Source organism: Miniopterus natalensis, chromosome 20 (genome assembly GCF_054644295.1).
Source record: "Miniopterus natalensis isolate mMinNat1 chromosome 20, mMinNat1.hap1, whole genome shotgun sequence".
In the NCBI taxonomy this organism is placed as follows: Eukaryota; Metazoa; Chordata; class Mammalia; order Chiroptera; family Miniopteridae; genus Miniopterus; species Miniopterus natalensis.
Genome location: NC_142100.1, coordinates 22426601 through 22451697, shown reverse-complemented (window position 1 = coordinate 22451697; position 25097 = coordinate 22426601). Strand labels below are relative to the sequence as shown.

At 36.2% G+C, this 25097-nt stretch overlaps 1 protein-coding gene across 4 annotated transcripts in view; it reads right to left on the bottom strand.

Moving 5' to 3' along the window:
* The window catches only part of MED13L (mediator complex subunit 13L), a 209171-nt gene that overhangs the window by 99609 nt on the left and 84465 nt on the right, over window positions 1–25097 (bottom strand). For all 4 annotated transcript variants that reach the window (XM_087828714.1, XM_087828716.1, XM_087828715.1 and 1 more), the window contains exon 3: window positions 810–894. In XM_087828714.1, the coding sequence (XP_087684840.1) occupies window positions 810–894 (85 nt within the window). The remainder of the gene's footprint in view (window positions 1–809; window positions 895–25097) is intronic.

Sequence of the window (25097 nt, the reverse complement as noted above, 5' to 3'; positions counted from 1 at the left end):
TCCCCAAATTCCTCCCTCTCCCACTGACACCAGGTTTGGCCGTGTGACTCTGGTGCCTCCCACTAATGGATATTACATTCCCATCCACCTGACGTTGGTGGTAAATGCGCTGGCCAGTAAAATGTGAGCAGAAATGGCATCCGCCACTTTTCAGCAGAGGCTTCAATGGGCTGTGACGTGCTTTACCACTGCCCTCCGCAAACAACCCAGCTGGTCTCTGACAGGGCTGCCTCGTCAGCAGGACTCCTGCCTGTAGTAAAGAGAGTGCTGCGGTAAAGGACTCACAATGGACAGCAGCGTGCGCAAGAAATAAGCCTCAATTGTTCTAAGACAGTAAGTTCTTTCATGTCTTTTGTTACTGAAGCATACGGGGCCTAACCTGATTGGTGAAAGACGCCACTGCAATACTTCATGAAACACATGATATCTTACAAGTAGGTCAGTGGCAACCAAAATGAAGAGAATGGGACTAACTAGAGAAATACCTGGAAGGCTGGAGGAAAGGTGGGGGATTCAATGTTGTAGGGTAAGAACCACATGTAAGCAGAATTAGATGACCATTACATATGACCACCAAAGAAAAGAATGAAGAAGTGAAAGTTACAGGAACATACATTTCTGCTCAGCATAAGAAAGACTTTCCAATAATTAGTGCTCTCTAATGATGCAAAGACCTCTTTGGGATTATATCAATATAAAAAAAAAAAAAAAGGAAGTTATGTAATTTTATTTTTATTAAATTGTGCATAAAAGCACTTTGAGAACTACTTGGGTTTCTCAAAAACACCTTGATGCTGTTCTTCTCCTACCTTTCTAACAGATTGTGGATCGCTTTGAAGAGCAGTGTCCGACATTCATAGGAAAGGCCATTTTCCCAGAGTCCTTCTTCCACAACTGGAAAAAGAAAACAGAAAGAACCAGTAAGCAAGGCAACCAAATAAACCAAAACTTTAAAACCATTTTTCTAAAGCAAAGTGAATGAATAAATGTAAGTAAATTATCTCACACTGAAACAGAGAAAGGCAGTACTTAACCAAAGTCATAAAATACAAAATACAGAAGGAAATATATGTTTAGATTTTAAAGACTTTGAAATATAGTCATGGTACAATCCCTCCCCATACAAGTCTTTCCACCCTGCTTATTCCAAGTTTAAAGTCATGTGAAATTCTCAAATCAATCTTTCTACCTTATAGTGTCACAAAGACTAATTTTGTTAAAGTTCTATTTAAAGGTATTTAAGTAGAATTAATACCACAGTTATCATATGTATTTTCACAGGGAAAATCAAAAGGAAAAGAAATCCAATAATGTCAGAGTCACACAAAAAATTTTAAATGTTTTGAAGGCAGCACCTGAATAGGATTTTAAGGACATGATTTTAGGGAGACTGTCAGGAAATTAAATCTTACTATAACATCAATTTATTTCCTGAACTCATCATTTCATTAATGTTTGACATTTGGAGAAATATCACACTTGCCTTTGAAATATATTTTAACACTGAGTCACAAGTTAACTCTAACACCACGAGAATCCAACAGACCAACAATGTCCATGCATTCCTAACATTCTTTTCATATATAAAAAAGATAGACAACGCCCTAGAGAAGATAGCTAATTTTCTTTCAAATTATATTAGTTCAATTCAAGATAGCAAAAAAATTGGAAGGATGGAAACAACATTTGTAGAAGAAAATTTCCTCTCCCTTTTACTTGTTATCTTGACGAACGCATTCACCAGAGAAAATCCTGACAGAATTAAAACACATGTTAAATCCACTATGCATTTTTAATGCCGTTATCACACTAACTGACATCTTGAAATGCACCTCCAGATTCTCCAATCGCACAGAATTCGAAGAAGTATATTTACATTCATGGGCTTTATTTATAGGACTTTTTTAAAATGATAAAACTGGATATATATTCTTCGTCTTTGTATGTCAGATAACTATTTTCCTGCGTATGTGGCTCATCATGATTTACCAAATTTTCCCAAAACAACCTCTGGCAGAAACATTTTCTTTTATTTATAACTACAGAAATGAAAATAAAATACAACAAATAAACAAACATTCCTGCTAGCAACAATTGTCTCTGTTCAAGACAAAGCACCCAAAAGTTTTTTACAGTTCTCTGAAGGTGCCATGTATCTCTGTTCTCACACATTTATCTTTTGGGTAAAGCTTTTCCTGGACAAAAAAGACAACTAACATTTCAATAAAAGAAACACCCCATAGTAATTTGCTTTTCTTTCCTAATGTGTTTCACTGATTCTAAGATATCATCAATTTTAAGATATATCATTATTTTATATATATTACTGGGGGTAGAAGGGTGGGAGGAAGCTGCCAATTAAACTATAATACTAATGAAAGAAATAAAAACAAATAAATGCAGAGGTATTTATCGATTGTGGACTAGAAAAATCATTATTGTTAAGATGTCAGTTCCCCCCAAACCAATCTAGAGCCAAATGAATTACAAACAAAATCTCTGGAGGATTTTTTTATATCTCAGTCTACATATTTATGTGAAAAAAATCAAAGAAACCAGAATAGTCAAAACAATGTTGTAAAGAAAAATACAGCTGGGAGACTTATACCACCTGACTTCCAGATTTACCACAAAGCTAGAAGAGACAAGACAGTGTGGTACAAGGGAAAGGATATATAGACCAATAGAACAAAATAGAAAGTCCAGAAATAGTTCTACAAGAATATGGTCAACTGATTTTCAACAAAGATGCAAAGGCAACTCAATGGGGGGGAAAAGTCTTTTCAACAAATAGTGCTGGAATCAGTAAACATCCCTATACAAAAAAAGGAGCCTCAAACCCTACCAGGTGCCATATATATAAATTTAACTCATATTGGACCATAGAACAAAATGCCAAACCTAAAACTATAAAATTTTGAAAATATAGCAGAAACTTTTTATAAGCTTAGGTTAAACAAAGATTTCTTAGATATGACACCTGGTGCTTGAGGCAATCTACAGCTCCATGGTAAAGTCAGAGAAAATCATATAATAGCTTTTTTAATTAATTTATCTGAGACACCCTCCTCCCAAGGAAAAATTTAAACCAACACTTCATTTGCTTGATACTGAGATTCTTCAAAAAGCATCCTTTGGGATTTGGGGGTGGGGGTGGGGGGTGGGGAGTCCAGAAAGTAGTTAGTCTAGGTTAAGGGTTAAGTTTCTATAAATGATATTAAGATACACTTACTACTTAATTCCCTATCTCCCTTCCAAGGTCGACTGAGTAGAAAAGCAACTGCCAAAAAGTTTTTGAGGCCTGCAGGTGCTGGGGCCTGTCTTTATGAAACCTACAATCTCCCCAGGGTATACTGTCTCCATTTTTTTTTTTTTTAAAGCCTTTCTAATCCTTTTTGATTTTTCAAGTTTCTATTTAAACGCTTATTAATTACTTTGGAATATAAAGTTCTAAGAAGAATATCTCTAATAGATTATATTCGTAAATCTATTTACATATACTAGAAAATAATTTTTATAAAATTTTGTTAACAGTCTCAGAAAAGAAAGCACTAAAAAAGACCTAAAATGCGTGTATAATAAAGGAGTGGCAAGAATCAACCAAAATAAAGAATTCCTAAATTAAAATATTGTCCTGCTGTTATGTGATCTATGACAGCCAAACTAAAACTAAAAAATTAAACTAAGTACCACGACAGCTGCCTATTTACAGAGAAAAGTTATCTCACTTATATTGTAAAAGCTATAATCAGGATATTTTTTAATTGCTGTTATTCAACCTTTTTTAAAATAGTAATCCTCAATCAAGTATTTAAATTGCAAAAGTACTACATAAAATGTTTTAGCAGAAGACAGTCTTTCAGAAAGGAAAATTTAAATAGCAGTAATTATTGCTCAGTACCCAAATTATTTTTCAAAATCCTCACGAATTGTAATGTAAAACTATCAACTTCACAAAACATGGCTCCTTGCAGAATTAATAAGCATCTCTGAAAGAAAAATCATATAAAAGTTTGAGGGAAAAAGTCAATATGGCAAAATATCAAAGCAGCATATACTTCAATGATTTTGTGTTTCCCAGCAGAGATCTTGGAAAGATATCCCTTCCAATTGGACAAATGAAAACGACACACTTGACTTGAAGGGGTAGACATGGGAGGAGGGAGAATGAAATAGGGTGGGGAGGAGCATACAGACTGTGAAACGCTGGAGAAATTCAAGCTCATCCTTTTAGAATTCAGGTCACCCTGCCTTACACAGTTTAAAAGTAGAATTACTTTCAAAGAATACATATTTCCTCTGAGCTATGATACATATTTCCTTTTAATGTATCATATTGCAGCAACAGCTGAAATGAAGGTCTAGACATCAAAAACACTTCTTACTCCCACCTACTGCTTTTTTACCTCAGGCATCAAAACTAATGAAACCTATTATCCAGAACATTGAGTTCAGTAACCACATTGGCCATTGCAAATATTGGAGGGGGAGGGGCACTTTCAGGGATGGCACTCCTTATTCAGCCATTAAAATTACTGAAAATCAAATTTTGCTCCAAACTCCAGAAATACAAATAGATTAAAGCAAGGCACATGAAACAAGATTATTTCCCAGTTAGATTTCAGTGACAAACTGCTCAAAACAGAGCAGCTCTGACACCAATCTGCCCCGCTGCCTTTGTTTTCACCTTTATCTGCAATATACAAAGCAGACTAGTTCTTAAAAGTGTTTTTAATTATTAAATGCACTACCTAAGAATTACACTACGAAGACATGATGAGTAAACACTATCAATTTATTTTATGGGTGGCACGAAATGAAATACTTTAAAGATAAATATAGAGAGAATTTTTAAATATCTTTTCTTAACACTGACTTACAAAAAATTGAGTAACAAAGTAGCATAATGATACATTAATTCTGAAATATAGCATTATACCCATAAAAAAGTCCAATTACATACAATACTATCGACTGATCACAGTTATGCCACCATCGATTGGCTTGTAAAATCTATATTTGAAGTCATTAATAACTAAATGGATTTATTACTTATATGAAATTCAGCCCACTTAGAGCTCTAGCTTCCTTAAAGAGCTCGTGGGTGTAGCATATTTGGTATCACTTAACAAATCTATGTTGAAAATGGATTTTAACTTTCCCAATGTCAATTCATCAAATGAGAATTAGGATTAGAAGATGTATATCAAAATGCTTCATTTGTTTTGACCTATTTCCAACTTTGAATGATTATGAACACTAATAATATTCATCAGACAGAAGCAGAGTCGTGATTCAAATCTTAACAGTATAATGTCTTACTAAGGAATCTGACAGCATGAGTTCTCTGCCAGTTACAGGATAACCAGAATTTTAATGATGGTTTCCACACAGCATCGTAGCAGTTGAGACATGACCCAAGTTAGCATTTCAATGGATCACAGGACTCCATGTAAAGCCACTAAACTTTAAATTGAAGAAGACCATAAAACTAAATTTCTACATAAATTGAACAAGACCTTCAAAAGACAAGTGCTACAGAAAACAGTCAGGCAGCTACACAGTGAAAAAGAAAGCTTGCACAATGGCTGCTACTAACTTCTAAAAACGAAATTTGCCCCCATTTGCTACTCCTTTTAAAGATTTTTAAATAATTATTACTTTTTTACCCTTTGACACTATTAATATATTCTTAATTTTGTTATATAATAATCAAACAAATAAAGACCTAGAAGAACAGCCATCAAAATGAACAGTTTCTTAGGCTGCTGGAACAATTACTTTCCTTAACCCCTGTGTATTTTCTAGGTTTTCTTCAATGAACATGCATTTCCTCTATAAGCATACACCATATTTGAAAGATTTTTAAAAATAAGGCTACTATTATTTATTAAACAGCTATAAGGTTTTAAAAAGGGGCATACTCAGAAATTATAAGAAAGATCATTATTAGGACAGGAATCACAGGATAAAATTAAATTAACAGAAAGAAAACCAGATATGTGGTTCAGTTAGAACAATTACACTTAAACCCATCGATACTACAAAATAAACATTTAATAAACTTCCTCTAGGACAATGCCTTTCATCAGGATGACTCACTATTGATTCAACACTGACACAATTGAGCAGTAAAAATAAAAAATATTTCCTTCCACTCTTCAGACACGACCTGATTTGAAATATACACACATGTGCGCGTCCGCGTGCGCACACACAACCCCAGATTGCTACTAAAATTCTGACAGGGCGAGTCCCCAAATTGCCTTTTACACTAAAGCTCAAACAGTTGTCCGTCCCTGCTATTACAGTGAGTAATGCTTGCAGCTGTACTGTTTGAGATGCAGCTGTCTTGTTGGTATTCTCTCCCAGCCCCACTCATCCAGCATTTCTGTTCTTGCTACAATAATCTTAAAGAGCATTTTACAGGAGGCTTAGCCCTGGCTGAGGGCACTCTACGGCACGACCGAGAGAACACGGAAACACGATTCATTAGACACGCCTGGAGTGATAACAATGGTGCTGCTTCTTGCTGCCTTTCATTTCGTACATCGGTCTGAGACTAATGCATTCTCGTTACACAACAAGAGCATTTATAGACAGGAAAAAACTGTAATCACCTTTGATTAAGAGACAGCATATTTTTCCTATATGAGCCGCCAGTCATACTGACATAGTAATTATTTTTTTAACTGCAGGTTAGAATAGCAAATGTAGCAAAAATAACATCTGTGAGCGAGAGCAAGGGAGAGAGAGAGAGATGACTACTATGAAGACTTCGTACACAAAGGTTTCTCTAGACGAGGCTCAGTGCCATGTCCTTGAGACCTAATGGGTACCTCAGCCTGCATTTAAGCTAGACAAGCTATGGCAAATAGATTAGACCCCTATTTAGCAATCTCATTCTGTATATCCAATTCTTTGGAGGTAAAAGTTACAGAATGTTTTCATCATTTTAACCATAATTTTTAATGACCTACCTTCTTTCCACTTCTTTCTCCATAGGACTAAAACTCAACAGCAGTATTAATCCCCTTCTCTTTTTCCATTATCTTACTTTTACTAAAAAATAACCTGTCCTCTCCATTCCTTCTGTTATCTAGCTTCCCTACAAAATAATGTTTCCCTTTACATAAAATGCCAAAACAGAACACCCACTTTCTATTTTAAATAAAACAGTAAAAAAAAGTAATTCTGATAAAAACAGGAATGTAGAATAATTATTTTATATCAGTCTATCATTAATCCAACTTCCATTAATCACTACACATGGCAAAGATTGGAACTGGTAAATATAAAAGCCCTAACTTACAGTGGAAAAAAAGGCACAAGCCACATTATATTGACAACATGTAGAATCAATTTTCTTATGGGATTCTGAAAAGTGAACCACTTCTCCACACCCATACAGCTGCAGTCTTCTGTGGGTTCATGCATATGTGTTACTGGGCAGTTGCTTATGGTGAGTATGGTAGTCAAACAGAAAATACATATGTATTAGCAGGGAACTGAAAGATTATAGTTAAACCAAAATAATGGAAAGTATTTTTTCAAGGTTAGCAGATTCTGTATTATTAAACATTTTTTAAAATGGTTAGTCTCTTTTTTAAAAGCTTTCTATAACACTACTGAATTTTACACTAAGAATGTGCTACCAAACTAGCAAAACAATTTGCACATGCGAAATTCTGTTAAAACAATAAAGGACCAAATATAAGCAAATAATAGAAAAATGTGAGGTCTGGCTCACAAAACTCTGAGACCTAATATAGGTTTTAAAAGAAAGTGGTTATGTGGCAAGAACAAGGATTGGTAAATAGAAAAATGCCTGGGCAATTTTTAGCTGATGGATGTCAGAATTCTCTGGCCTGTGCTATCACACCAGGCTAGAAGCTAGGAAACCTGCAGCCTAGCTTTCATGTGTCTACAGGTGAACCAGTGAGCTCTAATGTGCATTTAATTAAACACAGTGTGTTTTGAAGAGAAGTCAGACACGTACCACACTACATTAGAATTGCACAAATTTAAAATTTTCATCCTTTGGAATAAAGTAACAAGTCTTATTACAGAGGATAACATCTATACTTTCTACTCTAGAGGTGCCTGGGTCTCCCTCTCTCTTATTTTGGTCTTTTGTACTATATAGTACAAAAAGTATACAAAAAGCATGACTCCCCAAAAACTAATTATAAATTACTTCTAACTAATTATACATTACTTCTACACATTTTCCCTGCTGTCTCTGCTTGGAAAATACAAAATCATCATTATCAAACATGTCATCACAAAAAAGATTTTAAAAAATTCAGTTGATGCCCTAGCGGATGTGACTCTGGTTGGAGTGGCAAAAGGTCGAGTGTTTGATTCAGATCAAGGGCACATGCTTGGGTTGCAGGTTCAATCCCGGTCCCGGTCAGGTGCATTCAGGAGGCAACAAATGTGTCTCTCTCACATGGATGTTTCTCTCTCTCTCTCTCTCTCTCTCTCTCAAAATGAATGGAAAAAAATATCCTTGACTGAGGAATAACAAACAAAAAAAGTTTAGTTGAAATGAATTCTTAGTAATCAGAACATTTTACTTTAACAAATGACTACTTAGTTCACACATTGAGTTTCTATTATATTAATCTGGTACTTAAAAGAATCACAAATGTATTATTCTTTACTTTTTAAAGCCAGAGTGTATAATTCAAAACAATCTATTGGAAAGCAATAAATGGTTCTTAAAACCTTAAACTGAAACACTTCCAGGAAAAAGTTGTCTTTATCCAAAACTTTTAACAAGCTAAGCAGTTTCCAACTCAAAGCAAAAGATTTATAAATGACCTAAATATCCCAACACTGCCAACATTTTTACCTCATACAGGTGTTTCAAAAGTACTAGATTCCTTTGCATTAACACAATTCAATTTTGAAAACTCCAAGTACTTTGGGAAATGAAGATCAGCCATTTACACAGTGGTGAGAATGAGTTCAATCCTATCTCCTTTCTAAGCTTTGCCAGAATGGCATTTTGATTGGAGGGTGACGTACCCAGTAATTTTGGATAGGACACAATCTGGGGAAGGGAAAGGCCATTTAGGTTTCTCCCTGGGGTCCTGGGGTCCTGGGAGCACTATGTCCTGTGGAAGAGCCCTTTCCATCTCCACACTGCAGTTTTCGCCAGTTATACTTTTATCCATTAAAACAATAGAGTTCTACAGGGAGTCCATTTGAAAACATATATACATCAAAGAGTTCGCAAAGAGGACGGCACGTGCAAAGCACTAGAAAAGGCAAAGGGGTAAACAGGACCAGAAACCGGAAAGCCTGGGTCACTCTGCGGCATTCACACTTCCCGCCTCCGGGAATAGAAGTAATTTATAATTAGTTAGAAGTAATTTATAATTAGTTTTTGGGGAGTCATGCTTTTTGTATACTGTAGCAGTTATCTCTACTTTCTATGAGATTCTTCCCAGCTCCTCAACTGCACAATTCTAATGAGGTGCACCAGAGTGTGGGAAAGCCTTCCAAGGTAGATGGTGAGGTTTTCAAATATTTAGAGAGTCAAGTCCTAGCCAATCCACTCACTCTCATCACACAACCCAGAACCCAAACCAACGCTCAAGTTAAGCACTACATGTTAAATCAGCTTTTTATAGGCTACCTTAGAATTTATATGCTACCACCAGGTAAAATAGGTTTTTCATGAGAAAAAAATACATATTTTCCAAATAATTAACTTATAAATGGCCTCTTAGAACACACTGGTACTAATGTTGACTTACTCTGTCTACTGGTGTTGGCCCATGTTGATTCTCCTTTCCACAGTTTAATAACTAGCTATTATAAAGTGTAACAATTACAAGTTACTTTAATCAGCATTTACCACTTAAGGGAAAAGGAAGGAGTTTTGTTAGTGAAGGAGTGAATACCCAGGAAGCTTCTAAGGTGCCTATTTCTTGAGGGCTTATACATGAGATGGCTGTTGAACAATGATTTGTTATTTTGTATGCAATTCTCCATATTGATAGCTCACAATTTTAAAGCTTGTTTTCAACTATGCTTCAAAAACAAAAAATACATATGGAATAATACAAGGTTAAAAGTTCAACTGTATATAATACTATAAATACAACTTTTAAGTCAAGTTAAAATATGAATTATAATGAAACAGGATTTATAAATGCTATAAATTTTTACCAAATTTTTATACTACATTTTAAATATAAGTACATGCATATATAGTCCTTAAAATAACAATGAATACTCTAACTAAAATGTGCATATATTCAAAGAGATATTGCCCCAAAGATGACTTCGCAACTCAAATTTCATCAGATAATAATAAAGATAATAGCCTAAAGAAGAAATGTAGTAAACATGAAACAGATGTTGTTTGGACAGAGATACATGAACACTTTGTAAAACACAGGTATCATCGTTAAGTTCCTTTTACAACCCTGCTTCATCAAGAAGCAAAAGCTTTCTAATTGCTCTCATTGCTTGCACTCAAGTCCATTCTCCAAGAGAGAGCCAAAGTGACCTTTCCAAAACTTAAGTCACTACAGAGCATTCTTCTGCTTAAAATCCTACTCCAGCAGCTTCATCCGGCATTAAGAATATAAACTTTTACATGGCCCACGGGGTCCCCACCTAATCTCATCTCCAGCTTTCTCTTCCATTTCCCACTGGTTTACTAGTTTCAACAGCACTGGCCTTGTTTCTGTTTCCCAACAAAATGAGCTCAGGATTTCTGTCCTTGTTTCCCTGCATGTCGCTGGCTTATTCTCAAGTCTCAACTCAAACGTCGTCTTCTCCCAGAAGCTTTCCCTTATTAAAGCAGCCCTTTCCCAGTCACTCACTTTATCAACTGCTCTGTAGCACATGACCACATGAAATTATTCATTTATTTGTTTATGTCTTTTCACCTACACAAAGGAATGCCATCTCCGATGCAAAAGGAAAATGTCAATACTTGTGTGCTTACTATACACACAGAACCTTCCACAGAAAAAACATTCAAAGCAGAGCAAAAGGTAACCTACCACCCAAAGATAATTTAACGTTAAACTTTTCAGACGAGATTTATCCACAAAATGGCAGCATGGTATAGCATGAGTCTAAGAATTCTGACACTACGCAAAATGGCAAAACAGACACTTCTGTAAAAGATGTAGCTTTTTCCTACTGATAATTTAAGGAAAGTTGTACACATTCTGAGTTGTGATTTTCTAATGTTTCCATGGAAACCAAACAGGGTCACAATTAAAGCACATTTCTGAAGAAACAAGTATAAATGAAAGATGTGATGAAAATAAGATCTTATTTGAACCTATGATAATCAGCAAGATTAGAATGACTAATGAGAAAAATTCTTGAGGGGAAGATCTAGAAAATTATATTAAATTAAAATGCTTTATAATAATGACAATAAACTATCACAATTTAAAGCAGATTCTGTCATGAAGTGAGCCTCTTATGAGTTTTGTGTGTTAAAATCAAGCAATTCTAAATTATAAAACTTCTACTCCAATAAACAACATTTAAAAACAATTAACTCTTTGTCTTACCTAGGGCATAACTGATTCTAGTTATCAGTTCTATAGGATGTTATTTCATTACTGATGAGGCCTTTTCATTGCTTTAAATTCACAATGTCCTCTAATTTCTAATGACTTATCAGTCATGTTCATCAAATTTGGAGTAACAGAGTCACACAATTATGGAGTAACATTAAATGGTTAGATTCACACTTTATATTGGTATACTATGTATAAACAAATAATAAGATCATTCTATTAGGTACAGTTGGCCAAAAGTCTCTGTGTAGTTATCTGAAGTCACATCTACGAAGGTCCAGGGAAACCTTTTATTTTTCTTTAGGGGTTGAGAGGGGCAGAGGAAAACATACAAAAACATTTTTTTTGTAGAAAAGTATTATAGAATCATTTCTATGTAGGTTTTAGCAATTTTACATGATTTTTCTTCCTGGAAATCCAGCTTCAATATAATTATTCTCAACTATCTCCGGCCTATTCATGGACACTCAATTTTTGTGATTCTTTCTCAGAAATTTTTAAAAATTTATTTATTTTTCAATCAAGTATAACTTAGATATATGAGAATCAGTGATAAATTCTTTATTTGAGAGGGAATTTAAAAGATGTATTTTATCTATCTGAGGATAACCCAAATATATATATATATATATATATATATACACACACACACACACACACTCTGTACTAAATTACTAAAACTTCCATTTTCATCAACAATGTTTAAAAGTTAAGGTAACTATAGAAGAAAAAGAAACAACGGCTTTTTAAACTGACTAAGCAACTAGTCACTACTCATATTCATTTTGTATCCTTCAGTCTGGAAAAACAAGGCCCCCTCTAACTTTCAATTAGTCATACCCTGTCCTGTTTAATTTTTTCTCTAACCATTTTGCCCTTTTGAAGGTGAACTTAAATTAAGTCAAAGACATAATAATACACAGACAGTAATTTGGTAGTGGATTTTGCCTCCCCAAACCAGACATTATGCCTTGCCAAGGAAAAAGCCCTGTATAAATAAGACTATTCACAAGATAGGAAGCATCAGCAGTTGCCCATTTACCTCCAGGGTAGTCACCAAAACTTCAAAGCACCATTGAGCACAGCATCAAGGCTTTTGTCTGAAAGATCTCAGAAACTAAAAGGGATCTTGGTATCATTAAATAACTAACACTTTCCAGGAAATAAATGGGTTTCTTAAATTCACAAGCAACTACCTAAGCATTTCTTATAAACTATGAAAATCATAACCTCCTTCTTTGAAGGTGATCACACTGTACAAGTTTAAGGGAAAAAATTTAAAACTCTTTGCTACATTGGAATAACATAAAAATGTTTTATACTTGTTTTACTATAGTTCGGGTTCAGAACAACTATTTTAAAAATAAAACTCCCCAGATTGTGCAGTTCCAATTTTCCACTGCTCATTTCTATGACAATCTGACCAAGAATTTCCCTGGGGAGGAAGGGAGATGATATTCTGAAACCTCATTCTCAGAAAAATAAGTATCTTTGATAACATGTCCAGTTTTTTCTGAATTAATTAATGAAAAGGTAATGATACCATAAACTGAAAGCCAATTTTAGAAATGAGCAAGTCAATCTCGTCAAAAGGCCAGAAAGGACTTTCTGGAAAGAATGATAAGCATCTTGGAATCTCACTACTTCTCTCACACACTGAGCTCCAATCTGCAGCCGTTTCCCTCTGAGCCAATGCACTTGATGGGTGTGATAACAGATGGATCATTGTATCTGCCAACTTCCTGTGATGTACTGTATGGGGACTGATAATTTAGTGACTACAGAAGTCCTACAACAGACAATGCAAGCAATCCTGGCATTCAGTAAGTAGCTGCATGCAGTCCTTTGACAGTCTGTGGGTGTTGACTATGTGGATTATTGTACAATGTAAGCTCTCTGCAAGTATCTATGCCACTGTAAAAAAAGACAGAAATTAAAACTGGGCAAGCTAAAAACTGAATACAACGGGAAGGAACAAATATATCTTGTGTTTAAAGTGGCATTTTCCACTTAAACCACGTGAAAAATATATACTACTCAAAGACTCATTACAGTTTCACGATCAGATTAACTAGAAATATCCAGGTACACAGAAAAAGTTATCAATTGTGGGCTTGGTTTTCAGGTTTTACAACTTTGGCAATATTGACATTTTGGGCAAAATAATTCTTTGTTGTAAGGGACTGGCCTGTATATTATAGGATGTTTAGCAGCATCTCTGGCCGACATTAGATGTCAGTAGCACCCTTCCCCCAGTCATGAAAACCAAAAATGTATCCAAACACTACCAAAGGTCCCCAGGGGAACAAAATCCCCCTTATTCCCCACCCCCCTCTTATACCTCCAGTTGAGAACTACTGGAGAAAATAACCTAGAATTGTATTCCTCCAATTCTAATGTTTACTTTGGAGGGGACAGAGAGAGTTTAAATAAAGGGATTACCTATGGAAATTATACAGAAAATAATAAAACATTATCTAAAGAGTGTGGACCAGCTACACACATGTCATTTAAAAAAAGGGAAAGGTGATCCAAAGATTCAGAATTAGAGGGCCCTGGCAGGGTAGCTTAGAGCATCGTCCCAATATGCCAAGGTTGCGAGGTCCATCTCTGGTCAGGGCACATACAAGAATCAACCCATGAATGCATCCACAGAACAACAAATCGATGTCTCTGTATCTCTCTCTCTCTCTCTCTCTCTCATAAAATCAATAAATAAAAACTTTTAAGAGTCAGAATTAGAAAGGCAACTTCCATTAACATAAGAAGTGTGTTTAATTCTCTCTGCAAAACAAAACAAAACAAAATCACAGTTCTGCTACAAAGCTGTGTACAAATTATACTGATACTTCCTTCACAAATCCTCATCAAATAAACTGCATTATGCTGGGCACTGATTTACTGAATTGTCAGCTTTAACAGATGCTTAGGGATAAAACTCTCTAGGTTTTTGGTTCTCGTTTTTAAAAAAATCTTCATATTTATGCATTTAAGTGTATGTGTGCGTGTGTATACACTCGAAATCCCAATGAAATCACATTTTAGAAATATCAGCACCAAATTAAGTATGGCCATATTATTTTACTTGCACGTCTCTGGAACCTACCAAAATTTACCCAAGTTGTTGGGAAGACGATTAGTTATTTTTGCAACAACTCTAATGTAATGCAGTTCTCTTAGTCTAAAGCACAAAATCTCTTTAAAATATTGTTTTAGGATGCTACACAATATTAATACTTGAAATAAATGTCTTATAATCAAATTAAGTATGCTATTTGTACATGGAAATGAGATTCTCTTTCGGCTCATTTCTTTCTGCCTGCTCCTTCCACAATTTCACTACTTGCCAATCCTGAGCTATAAGGTGGATGGGGGGCAGGGGACACTAATTAGGGGAAATGAATTCAACATTATTTGCTACACAGTACTAATTCTTTAAGGAGAAAAAAAATTAGAAATTCCGGAAAACCGTAAGCCTGGTCGGGGCACACACAAGAATGAACCAATGAATGCATGAATATGTGGAACAACAAATCGATGCCTCTCTCTCTCTCCTCCTCCTCCTTCCCCTCTCTCTCTAAAATCAATAAATAAAAATTTTAAAGAAAGAAAATAGGAGCTCCTAACAATCTGGGACTGCCTATGTGTGGAAAAGAGCTAGAACAAGCACAGCTATAAATCAAGCTGATACTACAACTCATGGTATGCTCAAAAAACTGGCCTTAACAGGCTCCAGGACCACAGGGACTAATCTGACGTCTCTGGATACAGACAGACGGGCCCTCAACGTCATAGGTCACCCGGTTTGACAGAGTCTATTTTCCAAAGATGACTGCCACAACAAATCCCATCCTATATGATCTTTTTACATTGTAATATTGTCCTCTCAAGTGGTAGGGTCTATGCCCCCTCCCCTGAATCCAGGTGGCTCTTTAGAACTGCCTCAACAAACAAAATTTGGCCAAAGCGATAGTATCAAAGCTTCAGATACTGACAGTCTCCGCATCTTGCCTTTTGGAAGACTCATTTTTGGAATCCAACCACAGAGCTGGAGAGGACCCATGTGGTTGTTCTGGCCAACTGTCTCAACTGAGGTTCCAGCCAACAGCGAGCATCAACTACAAGCTATGTGAGTAAAAACAGCTCCAGAGGATACCAGGCCCTAGCCATAGAGTCACTCTGTTTTGAAGTCTTTCCAGAGGCACCCTTAGACGCCCTGGAGCATAAACTGGTGGCCCCTCCTTGCTGCCATGACTGAAGTTCTGACCCGCAGAGTCCATGGGCGTGATAAAATAGCTGTTTTTTTGCCACTAAGTAACTTGCCCGGTACCACCACTGTCCCAGGCAGTGCAGATTCAGTACCTCATTTACAAAAACAAAACCATTACAGTACTCCACACTAGTTTTGCTATAACACAATCTGAATGATTCATCATTGGGTGATAAACCATTAAGGTAGAAGTGGTATATTAACAGTAAAACAGACTGATTTTAAGGTTACCTGATTTCATTACTAAGCACAATATAAACAAAGTTATAGAGATTCAGCGAAATGAAATACTCAATTTATAACATATATATCAATTTAAGAAATTTTATGAGAAATATTATGATATAATAAAAGGCTACTAGGATGGTCTCAGTTCCAACACAAGCTGGATATGTGGCTTTAATTCATGTAGTATTTATTCATTCTGCAAGTATTTACTGAGTGTCTATAATGAGCTAGGCACTACCATAGGGCTAAAAATTTAGCAGTGAAGGAAACAGGTCCCTATTTTCATAAAACTTTCATTTTACTTGAGAGGGGCAGATAAAAAACAATTTTACTTTATAAAATTACTCCAATCCACATTAACTGCTATGAAGACAATAAAACTATTGCTAGAGAATAGGGTGGTGATAACATGGAAGGCTGGAAGGGAAAAGACTATAAAGAAAGTGAAAGAACCCAAGACCTCCTGGGTGGTCCCTGGAATTCTCTCAAGGCTCTATTCTGCAAGAGAAGCAGAGGCCAAGCTGGAGTGCTCCCAAAGCTACAGCATCTTTTTACTGGTTCCATCTAGGCCTAGAGTTTTATGGCTCAGTGAGGTGGGTGGTGAGTTACACTGCTGTCTTTCCATACCAGACTTTTGTCTGTGGCCATCAGGATAAATCTGGGGAAGCTCAATTAACACATATCTAAACCTTGGTTAAGTCGTAATTCCTTAAAAAAAATCTGCCATACTATGACCTCCCAGAAAACTGTAAGGAGAGGTTACAAGCTGGCAGGGAAAGGTGGACGCTTTCTTCTGTAGCTTTCGGTTGTTCTGTTGTGTTCAGTCAATGATTCTAAAGGCACTATGATTCAAGGTGTTTTAAGATAACTAAAATCTCTGCCTTAGGATATCTTTTCAGTATCTAAATAAAAGGGAAGTGCTTATGTTTTCAAATCAAACCACCCTTAAATGCCTATTTTACTAGAAACTGCTGAAATTCAGAGCAATTAACACATTTGGTTAATGGGAGACACCACAAAACCATAATATCGTTGAAGAATACTTTTGGATTCTGAGTCCACAATGATTACCACCTTAGTTGTAACACAGGAATCAAGAATGGGCTACAGATGAGACACTGGGTTTTCACCAAAAAAACATACAAACAAAACCCCCAAAAATGCAATGACATGCCAAGCCTTCACACTGCAAACCAAAGGCCCTTTGAATCATAGAGCATCAGAGAGCATATTTCTCATATTTTAACTATGCCAACATCTCAAAATTAGAAGAAAGGGAACTGTATATAGTACCCAGTATCTTAGTGATTATATAAACTAAAAGATAAAGCAGATAGTGATTCAATGAAGATTAATAAAAACTTGGTAGGTTTTCCAAATTACACTCAGCAGGAAATAATGCATCATAATGCAGATTCTCCTTTTTTTTTTTTCCAAAGAAGATATCACAATTCCCACAGGAAATACTGCTTTTCAGTGGTCAGTATTATAACCCCACCAGCAGGGTCCCTGTTCATAAGTGAAATACTTTATCATCTGAAGTCAAAGCTAAAATGTTTTGTTATGCTTACCTACTTCTAAGAAAAAAGATAAATGACTCTTCTACAGTTTCCATAAAATGTTATTTTGCTTAATATCTTCCCAATCTGATTTAAGACTCCTTAAGGGTAGAGAACATGTCTTTTATCTCTTTTATTTCATACAGTACCTAGCACAAGATAACATGCTTGCTGGGTATTTACTAGATGAATAGATGGATGTGAACTGTTCCAGTTTCCAAGGCAGACAAGACCTTTAAAACAATTTTTATAACTCAGCTAGGAACAAAATTACCATGAAGAGAAAAACCTGTATGAATGAGCAAACAGCACTCCCCTCCCGTTCCCAGCATGCTCCGTCCTCACGCTGTCCATTTCCTCCACGCACTTACCACCACCTGACGTGCTATGTTTTTACGGGGGTCTGTCTCTCTCCTCCCCCCTTCCACCACTAGAATGTAAGCTTAATGAAGGCAAAGACTTGCTGCTTTGTTTGAAGGCTATATCCCCAAGCATATTCCCTCAGACACATTAAACATTCAGTAAGTATCTGTTAAATCCATCTTCAGAGTTCATTAACAATGTTTTTATTTGTTCTAGCATCATCTTCAGACCTCTAGTTTCACATTAACAAACGAGTCAGTCTTACAGGTATACATGCATGTAAACAAAAAATCATTCCATCCTCACAAAATACTGCTCTCTGAAGCGTAATACAGCAGGTACCTGGAGAAGGGCATGTTTGAGATAGCAAGCCATCACAGTCGTGTCTAATCACAAAAAAGACCCCAGAAGAGCAGAAAATTACTAAAACTGGTCTGAAACCAAAATCCTCAATAACAAGTGGTCATCGCTGAAGTTAAATGCCGTGCAGCAGCAGAGATCCGACTCAGCACTGACTTGGAAACTATCACATTACTAACACTATTCCTATGACATCTTAATTTATTTTGGATAGGTTTCTAATTAGTGTTATTTATATTCAGCAAAAAAGGGGGCTAAAATGACAGTCATCACATTTTAATCTAATTACTTTTTAAATGTTTATCTTCATTGTTCAACTCTAAGTTTCTATCTATGGGGTCTGTGTCTGTTGTCTGGTTTGTTTCCTTCAACTATTTCATCATTTGCTTACATTTTTTAAACCTGTCCTCTACCCATTAGAACATAATCATAAGGGCAGAGAGACAGAGGGGCTGAGCACAATAAATAAATATTTGTTGAACTGAATTCAATACAGAGATCAAGATGCCAATAAAATTAATCTTCAATCTACAACCTTATTTCTAGACAACTCAATTATCATATTAAATATCCATAACAGAAACCTAAAATGAAGGCAATTAAGTAAGCCTCAATTAATCTGTTAACATTCTGTTTCAAACCAATATTAAAGCTATGCATAACCAGTTATTGTAATTGTATAAATGAATGGCTATAAACATTAGGTGGCAGTAGCAGTACACTGCGTTATAATCCTGAAATTGATTTTTATATACTCATATATAGAAACCTGATCCATAAATGGAGTTACACAAATAATCTCACAAATAAAATGTGCAAAAGGAACTGAAAATATAACAAAACAAAAATAACTGTCCCTTTGTATCCAGATTTTTCCAATTATTTCTATCATAAAATAATTGGGCAATATCAAAAAGCACTGGCAATTCCTACAAATGTATTAGAATCTTTGCCATATACTTGCTCTCTCACATAGCACAAATCCAAGTTGCCAGCTCCTACCTTCAAACCAACATCTACAATAAGCTCGCTTCTTACCATTCTCACCACTCCCACCACCAGGGTTTACCTGGATCATTATAACAACAGCTTCCCCTGTTTTGTGCCTTCCCCATTCCTTCCCCCCCCCCCCCCCAACACAGTCTACTCCCCACACAGTAGTTAGGAGGATCCTTTAAAAGGAACCTCATTCCTTTGCTCAGAACCCTTCAATGGCTTCCCAACTCAGAGAAAGGTTCTACCCTTTGTGAACTGACCCCCATATATCCTACCCCAACTTTACCCCCATTCTTCCCCACGTTCGCTCCACTCCAGAAACAGTCCACCATCAGGTCAGCAAGCACTCTCCACCTCAAGGGCCTCTGCATTTGCTGTTCTCTTTCTGAGATGCTCTTCTGAAAAAGATCCATCAACATGGTCTTCCCTCGCACCTTCAGGTCTCTGCTCAAACGCCACCTTGCTTCATTCTTTCCCCCTGACACTAAGCAGCATCTGACATACTTAATTTTATGTGTTTACTTCTTTACTACCTCCCCTACTAGAACTTAAAGTCCAAAACAACCAAGATTTTAGTATGTTTTCTTCACTGTCTTATTCCCAGTGCCTGGTAAGTAGTAGCAGTTAAAGATCTGTAAGTGACTCCTATTATCAAACGAGCATGCAGCAATAGTTTTATAGCTATTTCTCACTCAAGATAAAAGACTACATTAAAAGTTCAAGACTACTGTTGATTTCTCTACTACTTTTTAAGCTGAAGTATTCACAATTCATGTGTGTGTGAATGTATAAAAATAAAGTGACACCTACAATACATAGATTTTAAAGCAATGTGAATTGAAGTCAAATGTGTTGCACTGGCCATCATATGTTAGAATTATATACTTTAAAAATCAGAACTATTTCTATAGTGCCTTTACATATTAGAATTGCAAGCAGTCAAGCTCTTCCTTATGCTCAGATCAAGCAGGTAAATTCAAAACCGCCTACTACATTTTATCTTATCTACTGACAAGCTTTGTGGGTTCAGGCTCTGCTGGCTTCAGAGTGGAAAAAAAATTGCAGGTTTGCTCTCCGCTAAATGACTCTATAATCGTTGCTGATTGCTTAATTCTGAACTACATCAGTAGCTAACCACTGATTATGAAATGCCCAGATTTATTTTATTTTCTTTACTGTTTACACACTGTAGAATAAACATTTGGGCAAAAGATGGAAATACCAAAGAACCTCAGGAAACATTCAAAATATAGTACGCCTCTAAAATTCACACATGTCCTCTGTCAGGATGATCAGTATTATGATTAACCTCCTAGAAAGTGACTTAGCATCTAAACTAAATACATATGTGAAAAAGACATCACTGTCACATCTTTTTTTTCTTTCTCTTTTTTAAAATCCTCACCCGATGATATGTTTATTGATTTTGGAGAGAGTAGAGAGAAACATCAATCAGTTGCCTCCCGTACGCACCCAACCGGAAATGGAACCCGCAACCTAGGTATGTGCCCTGACCAGGACTCAAACCCACAACCTTCTTCAAACTCCAACCAACTGAGCCACCTGGCTGGGAGCACTGTCACTTCTTAATTGTAAAATATAGCAAGAGCCTTTTTTTTCACATAGCACACTTGTACATGTTACCCCCAAAAAAGTTACAAAATTGCTTGGAAAGGTTCTTGTTTTTGTTCTGCTTTGTATTGTTTTGTTGTTTTTCTTGGGGTGGGAGAGCAGAGCACAAAAAGAAATTTTAGAATTTACCCAATGCTGAATATTTTTCTTCCTCTCTTGGTGTCAAACTAAATGAGGCCATGTGCTAGTCTGCCACATCAGTGTACACAGAAAATTATGCCACATTTAATGCATATAACAAAAGAAATACAACACAAAATTAATTTGTAGTTACAAATTAACTAAAAAGAAACAATGATCACAAGAGCCATGGAAATTTAGACATACTCTTGCTTCTTTAAAGTTGGCTTAGAAAGATTTCAACTACAAATGGGTTGGGCTCCAAAATTTTATTTGTAAATCACTAAGTTGCAATTCAAAACTGTTCTCTACAGAAATAACATGAACACATCAGTGAGGGTTCCAGTTTGTCCCTAATAGCTGACGTTACCTTAACTTATACTTCCACTTGGAGCTGACTCACCTCCACTATTCTTCTCTGTGGCCTCCCTTCTTCTAAAATGTTTCAATTAAATTGTGCATTAATTGATTTTGTGGTCTAAGCTAGAGATATATAACCATCATGCTTGCTATATATTACTATGAAAACAAGCAAACAAACTGCAAGGCAAGGCAAGAAAAGAGAAATCGAGAATGCTTTCTTTTCTTCATGTCTCTGAGCCCTGATGTGTTCATGAACGATGTATTATAAGTGGGACATATATTAAAGTTACAAATAGTAAATCATGTAAAATGAGTATACAAAACCTATTTCCAAGCAAAAAGAAAATCGTAGCAATTTGTACCTTTATAAAAACAGGTTGCGGATTGGCCAAAAGAGACCACACACATACATACACCTCCTTCAAATTCCCTATTATTTAGCCAATGCGACAGAACTTAATGAAAGCCAGGTGGCTTACACAGAGCCACAGAATAGGCACATATGCAGCATATCTTTGCTTGGCTTTTTCTTCTCCCCTGGGTGCCATATGCCACACACAAGAAAGGGTCCTGACTGAGCTGAGAAATTCTTGCTCTTCTACTGTCCCAAAGGTTTAACTCACCATTTGGAAGTATTCACACCATGATTCCATTTAAATTAATGTTTGACAATAAACTTTCCTGATTCCTAAATCTAACTCAGCATCAACTAGGCAACATCCTCATCTGGGTGAGAAAGCAAAGCTGGTGCTCAAGTATTCCTGACAACCCCGTGTCTCCTGCCCTCTACTGTCCCAAAGAGCTCAGCTCCCAACATCCAACACTAACAGTGACTTTAGATTCCTTTTCTGAAATTCTGCATGATTCCAACACTGAGCTTGGTCTGAGGATCTTCATCCAAAATCTACTTCCAGGACCCCCCCCCCCACACAAAAATCCTTTAATGAGAGAACCTACACCAAAACACGGAAATTTTGCTCAAAGCATTATCAATATATCTTCTCCATGTTAATGGTTAATCAATTTGGCTAATATAACTAATAACTCACCTATAGTACTTTTCACTGTGAATTCGCTCTGAGTAGCCACTATGAATGAATGGTCTCTAAAGCTCCAACTACTTCATGGAGAGACATTTAAGGATTAACTGAGATAATATCTAAAGGTACCTAAAACAGTGAGAGTAAATGTTCCATAAAAGATTGTGACAGTCTGTGCACATAAGTAGTCTGCCTGCTGCACACTAATCTATCTCAGGGATTTAATTATTTGCTATCTTAATAGTCAACACCTATGCTATACTGCTTCAAGCTGCACTTCACGGCATTGCTGCAGTGTTTCTGCCCCGTAGTTGCCCCACTTAATTCATCCCGTTACACAGACACAGGTAATTACACGCTTCTGCGTTTGTAACAACATAGCACTGCAGAGCACATCTCTGCTCTCAGTACACTAACTTCATGTTATAATCCATTATCTTCCTATGGTCATTTCAATAAAACTGGTTTATCACCCTCATCTGCAGATCAACAAATTAATACCTGTCTGGTACAAGGAGTCCTGCACTCCATCACTAGGTATCCTTTCAGAAACGGACACCACAGTATGCACACAGACTTCCTTATCACAGGCCGAGAAGCACCTTACGGTGGATTTTCTGGAGCTGAATACCAGGGCAGCTGGATGCTTGGCCTACCTCACCTTTCAAGTTCCCTCCCAGTCCTGAGATTCTATGTTCTCTCCTGCTGCTATGTGGTTTTCAAAGCAAATGGCATATAAAAGTTCCTGAGTAACTGCTTAGAGTACTTTATCAATCAGTCTAAGCCTACTGAGGGAAAAGTTCAGAAACTCCCAGCACAATAGTAACAAGTTTTAAAAGCAGGTTCCAGATTCTCTGCAATAGCTAAACAATTCAACAAATAAAAAAGGAATGCTTTCCTATCTGTGACAATAAAAGTTTTTAAATGCTAGCAAGAAAATTACTTTAAATTTTTATAAAAATCACTTTAAATTCTCTAAATAGGGCCAACTCAAGAAGAGTGGAGATAAATACAGCAGAGACAAAACATACAGGCAAGAAGTTACAACAAAGACTACTTTCTCTCAAATATTCATGGTGTGCCTACTATGTGCAAGAAGGTATTAGCAGAGAAGTAAGAAAGGTAACTACACCCCTGGGCCATGCCCTTAGAGACGATAAGGCAGACAGACATCCATTTAACATTCAACTATTTACTATGCAAACTCTGTGCTTATTTTAAAAGCTGTGCTATAGAAAAAAGAGGGGCTAGTGCAATATTATATAGTCAGATTTTGACAAAAATGAAGAAAAGGTAGTCAAACAAGTTATCAAAAAACTGCTTTTTTCTTTTCCTACTACAAACGTAAAGAAGAGACTGTTTCTGAAGCCCTGACATCATTTATTTCATGTACTAAAAGCAGCACCTCGCTCACTATGCTCATCAAATTTGGCAACTTAAAACTGATTCCTTAGTCTAAGAAGCTAGCCTGTTAATATTAGTGGTGTTAGATAAGTGAAATTATTAAATATACTGCTAAAAGATGAACTTTTTCAAGCTGTTAGGACTGATTTAGTGTTAAAGGCCATTTGTTTTCATTCATTCATATGTATACACATACATACACATGTATTCATTTAATTAATTACATGAAAGTTCAGGGGAGAAAGAAAAAGTATTAAAGGAAATCAAGTAATTTCTTTAATTTCTCAGTGTGCTAGTAACTCTCAAGTCTCCCTTCTACAATTATATTTGTTTTTTAAAAGAATACTAAATACATTTTTATGGAACTAAATGCGATAAAATGCCCATTATTTGTTGCTGGTGAAGCTTTATAAATGTGTTATATTTCTCTCCTACAAAATGAGGAGAGTTACTACAGGTTAACTCAAAAAGAGAAAACGAGGGAATAAAGTCTGAAAAACTCCTGTGTCAAGAGCAAAGAGATGCTTTATATAGCGACCACCTAACGGTAAAATCAGCATTGAAGTGAGGTAACAGGTTGACAATCTATACCAAAAACTCGTTCGCTTATTTACTTATGTCTGCCCGCTAACTTGCTCTGCATTACTAGCTAAAAACCACCCTGGATTTTAAAAAATAATAATAATGGCTTATTTTGACTTTGTTATTTTGGGGAGAGGAGAGTAAAAGGGAGGGGAAGTACTGGGATTTAGGGTACCTTCTGGAGAAAGTGGAGGTGAGGATACGGTGTCTACCTACCCAATTAACATCACACTGTGAAATCTTTTATTCCTCTTTAGTTTCCCATGTAAATGTATTCCCCTCTGACTGCCTTCGATCCATTCTTCTCGCCCTTTCCCAAGTTAGCTTGCTAAAACACAGGTCTGATCACGTCACTCCCTTGTTTAAAAATTTGTACTGCCTAAAATAAAGTTCAACGATCTTAGAACTGTGGCGGTGTTTTTTTGTTTGAGGTTTTTTTTCTCCACCTATTTAAGTTTTCTCTGTGTACTTCCTTCTGTCTGCATGTTCTCACCCACTAACAACCCATTTTAGAGACTCTGAACATACCCTATACATTCATACCTTTGCTCAGACACTGTGCCACGTACCTGGAATAGAACACCCTGCTCTCGTCTTTGCTCACTAATATGCCACGTTT